Below are 14,393 nucleotides of genomic sequence, written 5' to 3' on the forward strand. Positions count from 1 at the left end.
GGAACTGTTGTATGGATTAATTGCAATCGACTATTGAACTTTTTAGAGATGAGAAAAATGTAACTAGTGAAAGTTTGTTTTACTAACGTATCACAGATACTGAACCGTCTTACATCAGAAGACACTTGAAACACTCAATGGACTAGTGGAGCTTTTTTCGTTCAATGAAAAGTTTTCTATTACAGCAGCGAACGTACACTTCTGAACACTCTCATGAACCTAAATTATCGACACGTGATAGTCTATTTTTCTCCAAATCCATGCATATGACCTAAATATGCTGAAGTTGTACGGTAGATCCAGTATGCTACATAGCGTACCATACCCAACAAATGCCATGCCTGACACATAGACTTGGAGAAAAATAGATTTTCGTTCTCTTTTCAAGGGTGTAAGACATAAAATTTATAAAAATTGCTTTTCTTTTAGCAAATAGTGCTCTTTATTATTTCATTTTTCTTTGTCGTTTAAAATATTACGGCGTCTGTCGTCCTGCTTGATTTCTGTTTGAGAAAAAAGTGGCATTTAGGATCCTCAATAGTTATACTTGTAATATGCGGCTAGACTCACTGGTTCGTTTTGCGAAAATTCATTATGCACTATGCAGCGAAAGAATCTCCAATCCACCAGTGAAACCAGTGAAATTCTGCAAAACCTTAAAGGTGATTAAATTGAAAACTGGTTGCCTTCTAAATGTGTTAGGGCACTTACTTTCGATGAGTCTGCGAATTGTTTTGTAATTCTTGCAAAAGCTGTCACTGTATAAACAACGCGGATTGCTGAGTCGAAATGATTTTATCGAGCATCAAAAGAGCCATAGATTTCCACAATAAAGATGATCAAAGAGCTCTAGATAATATACGTTTATTCGATCCATATCTTGCTCAGATGATCGAAAGATGAGATAAAATGCAATGCCTGTATAACACTATCCGCCGAAACTAATTTTTACCACTGTTGTATAAATCATTCTAGTTTAACAATTATTACATGTTAAAAAACAAAAACACACTTCATGATAAAAAATCATGTATTTGTATTTCGTCATTTGCCAAGAAATAAAACAAAAACAACTTCAAACTTTCTCCGGATCGTTTGTAGGGGAACGTGGGGAAACAAATTCGAATAAATTGTTTTTAATTTTTAATTTGCAGACAAAAAGTTTCAAAAGGGACTTTTTATAATTTTTTAAATTAAATTAATTTTGAATGCACTCAAAAATTTTATTTTCTGGACAAACATGTCCTCCAGACTTCTATAATAAAATTTATAACGACAAAACAAGATGTCATCGCATAAAATTTTGTTTTATTGACAAATAGAATAAAAAATGGAATCCTCGTAATTTTCAAAATTGAAATCAATTTAAAGCGTAATCAAAATATTATGCAAATATCTGCACAACTATATTCAACAGACTTCAGCAGACATATTTCAGTCACGAAATCCATCAGTTATTGCTATGAATTTAGCTTTTTTAGGCAAACAGTGTTAAAAAATTAAAATTTTCATAGGTTGTTTTAATTGAATGATATTTTGAGTGCTATAAAAAATAATCTATTTCTGTTTGCTGGGCTTCTAGAATCAAATCCATGTAGAAAAAAATATATGTTACAGCGCCGAATTTTGATTTACAGGTAAAAATATTATAAAACAGGGTTTATTTTCACCAAGCAAACTATAATTTATTACCTTCAATATTGTTACATTGCTTAATTTGTGTCACAAATCCGTACCAAATAACACTAAGAAGAAAACTTCGCTAAAAAACACTTTGGGTATACTATTTTTTTTTAATAAATTTTAAATGGATATTGATCTCAAAAATTGTCTCTTTCCATTGCTGCAAAAAATCGTTTAGAAAACGACGGAGATATGCATTTTTAAAGCTGGACTTCCAACGCATTTTCTGGACCCTTTGTTGTAAGCGTAAATTTTCTCCCCCGTGGTAGTAAAAGAGTTATTTTTCACAACGCTTGCTGTTTCTAAAGGATCAACTAGCATTAATTTCGTCTTAATAAAATGCAAAATTAATTCTATAGAGCTATCAGATATTGACGACAAACTCTAAAGATTTTTTTTTTTTTTTTTGATCTTCACCATATACTTTAATATTTTTGCTGAAACTGTGTTTATTTTATGGACACCTAACTATTAACAACAATTTCGAGACTTAAGCACAATTGTGGGATACATTGGGCGTTAACGGGTTAATTCAGCAAGTGCGATGCATCATTGCTTTTATTCTGTAATATGCGAGCAATTATACTCTAATTCTATTTTATGAATGCAATGAAGCATTGCTTTGGGGGCCCAGATAGCCGTAGCGGTAAACGCGCAGCTATTCAGCATGACCAAGCTGAGGGTCGTGGATTCGAATTCCGCTGGTCGAGGATCTTTTCGTAAAGGAAATTTTCTCGATTCCCAGGCCATAGAGTATCTTCGTACCAGCCACACGATATACACATGCGAAAATGGTCAATCGGCAAAGAAAGCTCTCAGCTAATAACTGTGGAAGTGCTTATAAGAACACTAATCTGAGAAGCAGGCTTTGTCCCAGTTGGGACGTAACGCCAGAAAGAAGAAGAAGCATTGCTTTATTGTAGCAGTGAAACGTGCATTATTGGGGTATATACGGTCACCACTCAATGTTTCATTGCATCATCTTACTCAATGCTTCATCGCAACAAATACGGCAAGACTTCAAGCTGTATTTATCGTCACTGTTTTTCTCACTCAAGTAAATAGACTATAGAAATACATAAATAACCCTTATGAATATTCGCCACAAGAAATCGGGTTGAAATTCTTAGATTTGCCTTATAAGAAACCAAAATTTGGACAAGAAAAATCGGGACGACTTGGAATCGAACCAAAAATCCCGCGATCGCATGCGCATACCATCCGCCTAACGTGACAGACGCGGTTATCCACACGTTTGATTATGGATCGATTCATGAACTTGTATATCGATTGGTTGTGATTTGCTTACAAACTTCGTGTGTGTTACACATTCAATTCTTTAGTTTTGCTTCATGGGCCGATTCATCAACCGACAACAAGAATTCCATAATTTTTCACATAAGTTCCTGAAGCTTTCCATTTCAAATTCGTATGTGTCAACCTATGGGTTCATAGATCATCACCCAACACGGATGCAGTGTGTTTAACTTATGGTTATCTTGTGTCATGATCATCTTGTTCAAGTTGGTCGATTTGAAATCGATGAGCCTGCTGTTGATTTCCGTGTTCCAAATTTCTAAATTGTTAGTGATCAACCCATAGCGAACTAAATTGCGGTCGGACCTCTTGTCGAACGACAGTCATCATCATGTTCCAAAGAGAAGAAGCAAATTCTGAAGCTGAAAGTGTTAGAGGAAAATTTGCATTGAGAAAAGAACGGATTCCACTAACAGATTTTCCTAGCTTTCAGCTTCCAATAAAATTTAAAATGCTAATCCCGGGCTTCTCAAAATATGGATTTGTGGCGCCCTGCTTATTGCTGACTCACTTGCTTGAAAAAAAAAATTCAAATGAGCTTGCGACAAGCAGAGGAGCCTCGAATCCACATTTTGGGGAGCAAGAGTTCTTCTATAAAATTTCTTCTTTCAGTCTCATGACATTCATGTTCTATCACACATAACTATCCAAAGCCACTACATTTCGAGTTCAATAAGCAGATCAGTTGGTTTTCATGATTTAATATTTAGCCATTCATGTTTGTTTCACACGACAACCTAATGTTGATACACATGTTATTATACCGTGAAGTCCATTACGAAATCCATATGGCTACCACACTCAAGTAATGTGGTTTTCCTCTTTGCGTAAATCTATAAGTAAAACACACGATCTTGACGTGTAGATTTTTCTCAGTGTAACTTGAGAGTGCAACCACCGACAAACAGACGTAATACTTAGAACAAATTGCTTCAAAAATCATAGTCGCGAGAGTATGTACGCCCAATGCTAAAATCATCGTGTTTGGTCGATGGGCCAACAGCTGGCGGTAGTGCGTAAACTTCAAATACGAACAAAAACGATGCGTTAATAGTTGGACAAATAAGTTCAATATCAAGTGTTGACTTTGACATCCAACGACAAAAATGCAATGGATCTTGGAAATATTATTTTTAAATTGTGTTTCTGTTTTTTGATCTTAAAATAAACACATTGTTATGCTTTATGCATGCATAATATGACATAAATTTAACATTTGAAAATGCAACGAAGTTCGATCACCTATGGTTTCCTTTATACATTAAATATGATTTGGCTAAAGCTTCTATACGGTACAGACCCTAACTATACTTAAGCAATTACCAACAAAAGACTAGGAAATGTACTGCCCATAAAAGCATAACTGTTCCATATTGATTTTCGAACCAACACCTTTTTCGTCGCAACATCCATGTTTCAATATATATATATATATTTTACTATGCATATATAAATTAACACAAAAAAATGTTTGAAAATGTTGTGGAAAAATGTGAAGTTGATGCAGTCCCATATTGAAAAATAAAGAAATAACAGGCTCTATGCGGTTGTGTTGAATAATTATGGTAAATAGAAATGTACTAGAAGATTATGAACATTTGTATGAGAAGACAAACTTCAAACTTTGAACGCTTTTTTCCCAATGCCTACTTTTTTCATATGGGACAGTTTTGCCTTTATGGGCAGTGTAGCCGGTTTTAAACTGCAATAGTACCCTTTTACACTTTAATACTGCTTTAATGACACATATAACGCAGTATAACTTTATATGCAATATTTTACAGGGGCCTTCCTAAGCCGAGTGGTTAGAGTCCACGGCTACATGGCAAAGCCATGCTGAAGTTGTCTGGGTTCGATTCCCGGTCAGTCCAGGATCTTTTCGTAATGGAAATTTCCCTGACTTCCCTGGGCATAGAGTATCATCGTACCTGCCACACGATATACAAATGCGAAAATGGCAACTTTGGCAACGAAAGCTCTCAGTTAATAGCTTTGGAAGTGCTCATAAGAACAGCTGAGCAGCAGGCTCTGTCCCAGTGAGGACGTTAATGCCAAGAAGAAGAATAAAGTGCTTATTAATACAACTATATACAGCTGTACGGTTACTTGAGTAGTTTTTGCAAAACTTTTAGGAAAAACTGTTCGTCAAAGTTAAGCATTATTTTTCGCATTAAAAAATCAAATTTTTATGAACAAATTGTAACTAAAGGTAAAGCTTTAAAAACATCAATAATATTCCACCATTCTCTAACACTAGGTCACTTTAGTGATCTATTCCTTATGGCCAAATTTGCTGAAACACCATCCTTTTACTCTCAGCAAAATAGTAAAGTAATAAGCGTGTAAAAATTGGTTTAGATTACTAAAGAGACTATATTTGTATGAAAGAGCGAAGAATCTTGAGTTTTAACCGCATTCTTAGGTACAAAATGTTTTCTTTATGGCCGTTTTATTGAAAAATGTCATACTTTTAAAATCACATGCGCATATTTATCGATCTATAGCAAATTGTAAGCATTTTTCTCCGAATGTTTTGATAGGTAATCTCAGATTAACACATTCTGAAAATAATACATGGAAAATAAATACGATTTAATTAAGGCTAAGTAGCCCGTCATTCGTTTTGGCAACAATGATGACTTTTCAGCTTGCATTTCAAAGTGATAAAACTCAATCTTGATAGTTTATATTGACTTGAAAAAGTATCACTGTACGCCCTAACATGCACGAAGTATGCTGATACTTTTTCAGCTGCGTTAGTGCAAAACCAATTGATTTTCTTTGATTCGAAATCGTAAGATGAATTAGCAACAGTCATCAACGACGCACAGTGGGACGAAATCAAAAAAAGTGAGACATGTGTGTTTGTGCTTAAACTATTGGGTTTAGCGTTTCGACATGTTCTACAAAGTTTCATCATTTGTTGATAGGGTTTTCAAATTTCCCGGGATTTGATTTCCCGGGAAACGGGAAATAAATTTGCCATTTCCCGGGAAATCCCGGGATCCCGGGAAATTTTCAAAAACGTGAAAATTAAGCAAATTTGATGTTTTATTTTTAATTATTCATATATTTGTTATATTTTTTTTTTTATACCAGTCAACTTGTACTGTACCTACATTCTATTTTTTAAGTAATTTATTAATGTTTCTCAAAAAAATCTATCGATTTTGTTGTGTACGACAGTAAAAAAAATGGGCAAACATTAAAAATTCCATAGCAAAATAAAAACAATACTTAAAAACTATACCACATACATAAAAAACTGCAAAAAATATATATTTAATTATGGGAAATACAATTTTCCATTAAACAAACTGCGATGAGCCCCGCTTGACCCCGCAATTATTCGTACATATTTTAAAAGGGTAAAGGTTGAGGAACAGCATGATGCTAAAATTAGCTGCTACTACTTGCAACTTTACAAGATATGCACACTTAAATTTGATGTGAAAAAATCAGAAAATCGTTCGTAAATCTTCAAAATGGAGAGCTAGCGCTTCAGTGTCTTGGGCAAAAATGTGTATTTTTACAGCACCTTAATCATTGAAACATTGTAAAAATGTAAAAACTCAAATATAGAAGTTATGAAGAAAATATGAGTTTTAAGGGGGTACCCATCATTTTTACCCCCTAACTTCGTCAGTGTCGAAGATAGAGCTTTCCTGTCCTCGACAAACTTTCATGAAATGATGTCGCCTACAATACTTCCTTAGACAGTTTTCAATTTTGACAATAATTAAAAAAGTTAATTTATTTTCTCAGTGTATATCACTTTAAGTGAATTTTTTTTCAGTGTCTAAATTAAGTACTCAACAAATGATGAATCTTTGTAGAACATGTCGAAACGCTAAACCCAATAGTTTAAGCACAAACACACATGTCTCACTTTTTTTGATTTCGTCCCACTGTGCGACGCGTACAAATTTCAATGACGGCCTAAAGAATTGTTCCCAATTTTGATGATTGTCATGTGTGGTCTTCTAAAAATAAAGCATTTGTTGTTCTATTGTGCTTAAAATATGACGTGGAGACTAAATAAGCAACTCTATAATGGCGTAGGTTATTTTTCATATTAATACTACAGTTAACTCTCCCTTACTCGATAATCCGTATCTCGATATCGAGTTAGAGAACCACAGTAAAAGTTGGTTTTCATGGCTAAATCGATGGTCCCTTGGAACGCAGTTGCACTGCTTTTGTGTTCTGTAACTCGATACCTCCCTAACTCGATGGTCCCTTCAATATCGAGTAAGGGAGAGATGACTGTATATTATTATTTCCGCCTGGATGTAATTTAATCCTTAAAATTCTACTCATATCCATATAAATGAAAAAAAAAATCGATAAAAATGATTTTGTTTATATCTGGAAAATTGTTTCTCTAAAAATAACTTGATATTGTAGAGCAAGCTTCAAATTGATAATGCTTTCGAAGAACAAGCCTTTTTTTGAAAAAAAATAAAAATAATTATCGAATTTTGCAGCCAATTTTTAATAACCTTTTGATAACCTCCAAAAATCGACCGTTCTAAACTTTGTTCCTTATTAGTTCGAACAATGTACAGAAAACTGATTGCGATTTCATTGATTATATATATATATATATATATATATATATATATATATATATATATATATATATATATATATATATATATATATATATATATATATATATATATATATATATATATATATATATATATATATATATATATATATATATATATCCTTAATTTTGAATCTTTAATTTTGAATCTTCATTATGGAAAAAGTTCATAATTTGGAAAGAAAATACATTGTTTAAGAAATTAGAAATCATATCGGAAATTTTTAAATTATGCATCTTTTTGAAGAATAATTCGATTAGAACAAAATAATAGGCTCCAGAAACATCAAGTAAAGTGAAAACTAAGTCTTGTTTTTTATTGAATGGAAGTTGAAGAGCTAAGAGTAAAACACAATTAGAAGATGAAAAATTGTATTGTTCTCAGCACACAATTCAAGACGATTTAAAATCATTGTTTCCAAAAGTTTAAGCAAATAAAATAATAAACTAATAGGTCATCTACTATAAGCTGATGACGGATCTCTACCAGGTTTTAGAATACTGATAACTTTGATTGAACGCCATTCAGTAGGAATGATATTTTGATATAGGAAAGCATTATATATTGAAAGTAAATGAAGTTTTCCATCATCAGGTAATTTTTTTAACATAATAAATTCAATATTATCTAAACCTGCAGCAGTATTTTTAGTAATTGATAGTGCAATATTTAACTCAGCTAATGAAAATAAACAGCAAAGTTCAGGAAAATAATAAAATGAACTATTTTTAATTTAATGGATCGTGGAACAAAATCAGGAAAAATTTTTGAAGCAAACTCAAGTATCCATTTTTGGGAATATTCTAAAACATTAGGAACGGTGGCGGTGGGTTCATAATTTCTTAGATTTCTGGCAACAGACCACAAGACAGATAAAGAAGTTTCTGTATCTAAATTTTGAACATTTTTTTCCAGTAATTTCTCTTTTTTGGATTTAGTTATAGTCTTATAAATTGTGCCTCAGCAATACGATATAGAAAATACTGATTTCTGGAGCATGATTGACGAAATAATTTAAAAGCATAAGATTTAGTTTGTAATGGAACATTCATTACCCCACTTAAAAAGGGCAATTTTTTCTAATAGAACATGTTTTTTTTTTTGAGATTTGTGAAAACAATAAATTGAAAATTTTGAAAAATAATTGTGATTTTCAATTGGAGATATCAATTTAACAATATAAATTAGTGAAAGAGATACAAGATCAGAAAATGTTTTCCAATTAACATTGTTGTATAGGTCAGGAGCATTAATTTCATTGATTAATTTACCTTGGACAGTATTTTGAATTTCAATTAAAATTGGTAAATGATCACTACCGTTAGGATCGTCAATAGTTTGCCAAGAACATTACACAGACAAGCTATTAGAGCATAGAGATAAGTCAATACACGAATGATGTACTACACTCCTAGTGAAAGATCCATCATATGCAAGTTTAAGTCATAAATTAATTCCATTATCAATAAACCTCTACCATTCGTTTCCTCACTACCCCAAGCAAAATTATGTGCATTAAAATCACCTAGTATATCAAATGGGGGAGAAACTTTATTCAACATACTTCAAACTTGTGATAAAGAAAAAGAATTGTTAAGAGGAATATGGAGGCGAAAAAACTGAAAACTCACACTTTTCTCTTTTAACAGAAATTGCAATCTAATCAACTTATGAATGCATTGATAAATCTTATAACGAAAATCCTATATTATCACGACTTCCAATAAGAACTCGTCCATACAAAAAATCTCTATCTTTTCGAATTATATTAAATTTAGAAACATGGAAGAATTTGTATGATACTAACCAAGTTTCATTTAAACAAAACAAATCTATATTATAACTGCTTATCAAAACTTTTAATCTATCATTTTTTGGAATAATTCTGCGACAATTTCATTGTAAAATGTTCATACCATTATTATTTATTTGAGCCATTACGAAGAGAAAAATGAAGATAAACGAGGGCCAAAAGAATTCAATTTATTTAAAAAGAATTCAAAATATTTCCATTTTTTATTTTTTGTAGGAAGTAAAGTTTTTGGGATTGAGTGCTAAAAACTTTACTATTTCTTCTAAAATGTTCCGAATTGAGTTATCAGTATCCTCTGTAGCTTTATTTGAGCTTGAGCTAGAGCTTGATTGGCCGCCCGTGGTTGCTACTCCAGTACCGCCAGATCAGCTGCACTTACACAAAGAACCAATCAGATGACTGCTTGGGACTAACAGACACCCTCAGTGTATAAGTGCTGGTGATCTTCTATTTTTAGGCGATAGTGGTGCCTTCCACGTCAGAATGCAGACCAATGAGGGGAAGATGGAGAAATTGATGATGCAATAAACTGGCTCCCACGGTAAACCGTATATACCACTGCATCTGCGCCAGTTCATGCGGGAAGGGTGTAGATGGGCGGTAATTTTTATGGCAGAGAGGCTTGCAGTTTGATTAGCAGAATGCCTATGTATCAGGCGTAATGAAAGGCGTGCTATAATGATGGAAGAATGGTAGCGTAAGGAAACGTTTTTTTTTGTTCGTCTAGGATTCTAGCAAATGCTATGAACGGTGGTAGATCAACTGTGATATATTAAGAGTGGAAGATAGAAGCAAGTGAAAGATACAACTACAAAGTACGAGTACAAAATTTCAAAGGTATTTACAGAAGCAATGTTTTCATTGGATCTCATTACTTCAGCACAAGACAAGAGATTTTGTTTTTTTTTTTTTTTTTTTTATTGAATTTTGATTTTAAATGTGAACAGCACATTCTTTCAAAGAATTGTGTTTCTGTTTACAATAAATACATAAATTAGATTGATTCTTACAAGTGGTTGAAGAATGATAGTCACCACACTTAAAACATTTTTGTTTGTTAGAGCAAAAATTTGAAGTGTGACCAATGCATCGATCACAATACATGAGCTTAAGATAATAAAGTCTTACGCAACAAAATTACATTATCAACATCTACGTAGTCTAGAAGTACAGATCAAGAAAACGTAATCTTGATACAATTAAAATGTACATATTTGGTATCATTTCCATCAATAAATAATTTTGATAAACGGACGCAACCCAATATCTCGACAAGAGAAATTGATTTTTTCCTAAAAATCTGAACCATGATTTCTAATGTCATCACAGTTCAATGATTCATCATATATTATTCCATATATTTCGCATGAATCACAAGGTGCATACACTTAATAGGAATTAAAAAAATACTTGGATTCCAAGAGAGCATATGCTTCATCTCGCGATCCAAAGACTCTTCTCAACTTGTCCAATGATTTTTTTGGTTTCCTTTACAGATTTATAATTTGTATAAATCTCATTCAACAAAAGGCCCAGAAAAACTAGAAGGGTAAACTTTTACACGAAAAGGTTTGGTCATACAATCGGAATTTTCTTCCCACTCATCCCTGTCAGTTTCCATAATGGAAACTTAACACGGATAGAAATAACTGTGTCAAATGAGGAATAAAATATCAGAAATAAATAATAAATAATAATTGCAGCGAACGAAACACCAATAACGATAAATATGACGAAAACTTGATGGGCAGCTCTTGAATTATTAACACTGGGAAAATTCTCCAAGCAAATTGTCAAAATTCAAATTCAAATTCGGGAAATTCAGATCTGGAATAGAAAAAAATGACAAACGAAGAAAAACTCGTTTAACCTGGTCAAGGCCCACTTACCGAGTATAAGGAGTTAAAATTATAAGGAAAATGAATTATTTTTCTAAAGTTTTAAATCAATTCAGACGAGTAAATTAATTTAGCTCTATTAATTCAATGTAATATACTGAACACAAAAGGTTCCTTGCTGATTGGCTATGTAAATCTATATCACCTATTTTATATTCATAAGCTTTGGCAAATGTCACGCATTGTTTAAAATACTTGATCCATAAATGGAATACATGGATATGTTGCTTGCGCAAATTATGCTGCCACCAGGCACTGCATGCTCGATAGTTTAATGACGACACTATCATCCTTACTTGTGACGATCCAGAAGCGAGCCCGATCAAAATGTGGTCCTGCAGGAAATGAAACAGATCAACTTTTACTTTTGCAAAGAAGGTTCAGCCAGTGGGCTTGTACATTATTTGTTGTTCGTTTACGCTTGACGGAAGGATGGGTGTATCCTTTTGGTTGCGTATAAAAAGCTCCCAAGGCTGTCCGCCAAAGTGTCAATCGTTTTCCATCCTTCGAACAAGCGAGTACTGGTAAACCAGCAGCGCAAAAATAATTGCTATCAAATATGAAGGTGTTCGTTGTAGTTTCATCACTTCTGGCCGTTGCTACGGCTTCGACCAGCTTCTTGGCTCCACGGTGGTACGGATATGCTCCAGCTGCTGCCTATTATGCTGCTCCGGCTGAACTATCCAGCCAATACCACTCCCAGGATAACCTCGGACAATACTCATATGGATACAATGGAGGTCTTTCGGCGAAAACTGAAACCAAATCGTTTGATGGTGTGACCCGGGGATCGTACAGCTATCTGGATGCCGAGAATAAGTTGCAGACCGTCACATACACAGCCGATGCCCTCAATGGATTCCGTGCTCAAGCTACCAACCTTCCACAAGCTCCCATCGAAACCCGTGTAGCTCCCGAACCAGTTCAAGATACTCCTGAAGTCGCTAAGGCTAAAGCTGACCACATGATGGCCATCGAGAAAGCAAAGCTTCGAGATGCAACCGCCGTTGCCCCAGTTGCCCTGGCCCTTCAAAAGGAACCATTGACCATCGCCAGTTATGCTGCTCCAGCCCAAATCGCTGCCTTTGCCCCGTCCCAATTATCCTACGCAACCTACAGTGAAACCGCACCGGCTTTTGCATTGAACTCCTACTCCCTGCCAGCTTCCTACGCCTGGAACCATGCCCCAGCTTATGCCTACAGTTATGGCGCTCCTGCTTTCTACGACAGCCGCTTGTATGCCCGAGCCTTGCCACTGACCGAGAACCTTCCACAACCGGTTCAGGACACACCCGAGGTTGCCCAGGCTAAAGCGGAACATTTCAAGGCCGTTGCTGAAGCCAAGGCTCGTGCACTGAACTAAGACAATGCCAGGATCTGAAACACTGATAAATCCGCTCGGAACTCGTACTAACTGAAATGTCGTAATTGATCTGTGTAAAATTGTGTAAAAAGTGTCTTTGTTTAATACAATTAAGTATACACGTTTGATTTATGAAATATATCAAAGTTCAAAAAAATACTAAACAGCAGTACCGTTTTGTCTATAATTCGGAACAGCCTCATATTCCTATTTTTTGTATGACGATTTGATTGAAATTTTTCGCTGAAATTTGTCATCAAATTAGCAGTAAATGGCAGTCAATTTTATTGTCTTTCAATCTATTTTATACATTGGGATTTGTAATGCTTCTCTAGTTCAAGGTCAGCAAAACTAGCTCAGATAATTTTATTTGCAAAATTATTCATTTGAATACAATTTATTCGTGCTGCTCGGAATTTGAATTAAGGTATTCGGAATATAAGACAGAGTGATCATAGTTACACTTTTATGTATTAACAATACTAAAATAAAGTCAATCAACATTTTTTATCAGTACACCCAACAGCTAACAGTTCAATTTTGAAAATAAATTACAACGTTTACAAATATCAACTAATTTATGCCTATCAAATGCATTTGAAGTCACTGTGGACCTTAAATATTTGGTATATGAGTAAAAACGATATGTGAGCGTCGTTTCTTCGAACGCCAGTTCCTCGAATGTCACTTCGCACAGTACCGCAGTAGTTGTTGGCATAACCTGCTTTGCTCAAGTTCAAAATTGATCAGCAGAAGTTACCGTTTTGATTCATATTCCGAACACTTAAGGCCAACAGTGACTTCAAATGCATCTGGTGGGCATAAATTAGCTGATATATGTGAAAAAATTAATTTCTTCTCAAAGTCTATCGGTTAGCTGTCGATTGTACCGATAAAAATGTTTATTTAAACTTATTCAGAATTGTTTTTTCGTAAAAGTTTGGAACAACATTTTGATTCAAATGCCGAACACTGTGTTTATTCTGTCTCATATTCCGAACACCTTGAGTCAAATTCCGAACAGCACGAATAAATCGTATTCAAATGAATAATTTCGCAAATAAATTTATCTAAGCTAGTTTTACTGACCTCGAACCATCACTACTCCCGTGGTATAAAATAGATTGGGAGATGATTAAATTGAATTGCAATTGACTGCTATTTCCTGATAATTTAATGACATATTTTAACAAAACGTTTCAACCACATCGCCATACAAAAACCGAGTGTTCGGAATATGAGTCTGTTCGGAATTTGAGGCAAAACGGTAAATCGTTTTATTTGTATGGGAAAATATATCTAAAATCAAATTCCTCGAAAATAAACTCTTTTTTTCGAAAAAAAAAAAAAATGGTTGGCCCAATAACCTAATAGTCTTTATAATGCACGACCGGCATGAAGAGACCCCAAAGCTCGGAAGCGAACTGAATTACGATTAGCAAATAGGGAGTCGTGGGTTCGATCTCCACCGCACACTAAGGCAGGGTCGAAAAAACGCGGAAACAACCTGTAATTCTTCGGAATGAAGAGAAAGACGTTTGGTGTTTTCAGCAAAAAATATCGTTTCAATTAAACCGATGTTTTGAGATAAAGTCATATTTTTTTGTGTCATTTGCATAAATGGTTCACATGCCAATTCGGTCAAATGGCATTTTAGATGTATGGTTTCTTCGGCAAAGTTGTTCATTTATGCTGAAAATTATTGC

At 34.1% G+C, this 14,393-nt stretch overlaps 1 protein-coding gene across 1 annotated transcript; it reads left to right on the forward strand.

The window, feature by feature from the left end:
- The first annotated feature begins 11,814 nt into the window (after positions 1–11,814).
- Positions 11,815–12,843, forward strand: LOC5577134 (cuticle protein 19.8). The gene has a single exon (XM_021843434.1). It carries the CDS (start codon positions 11,884–11,886, stop codon positions 12,685–12,687), a length of 804 nt encoding a protein of 267 aa, XP_021699126.1. The 5' UTR covers positions 11,815–11,883; the 3' UTR covers positions 12,688–12,843.
- Positions 12,844–14,393: the final 1,550 nt, after the last annotated feature.

Source organism: Aedes aegypti, chromosome 2 (assembly GCF_002204515.2).
Source record: "Aedes aegypti strain LVP_AGWG chromosome 2, AaegL5.0 Primary Assembly, whole genome shotgun sequence".
Classification (NCBI taxonomy): domain Eukaryota; kingdom Metazoa; phylum Arthropoda; class Insecta; order Diptera; family Culicidae; genus Aedes; species Aedes aegypti.

Excerpts from the sequence above, each read along its gene's own strand:
- LOC5577134 (XM_021843434.1), top strand. The coding sequence starts at position 11,884 with ATGAAGGTGTTCGTTGTAGTTTCATCACTTCTGGCCGTTGCTACGGCT.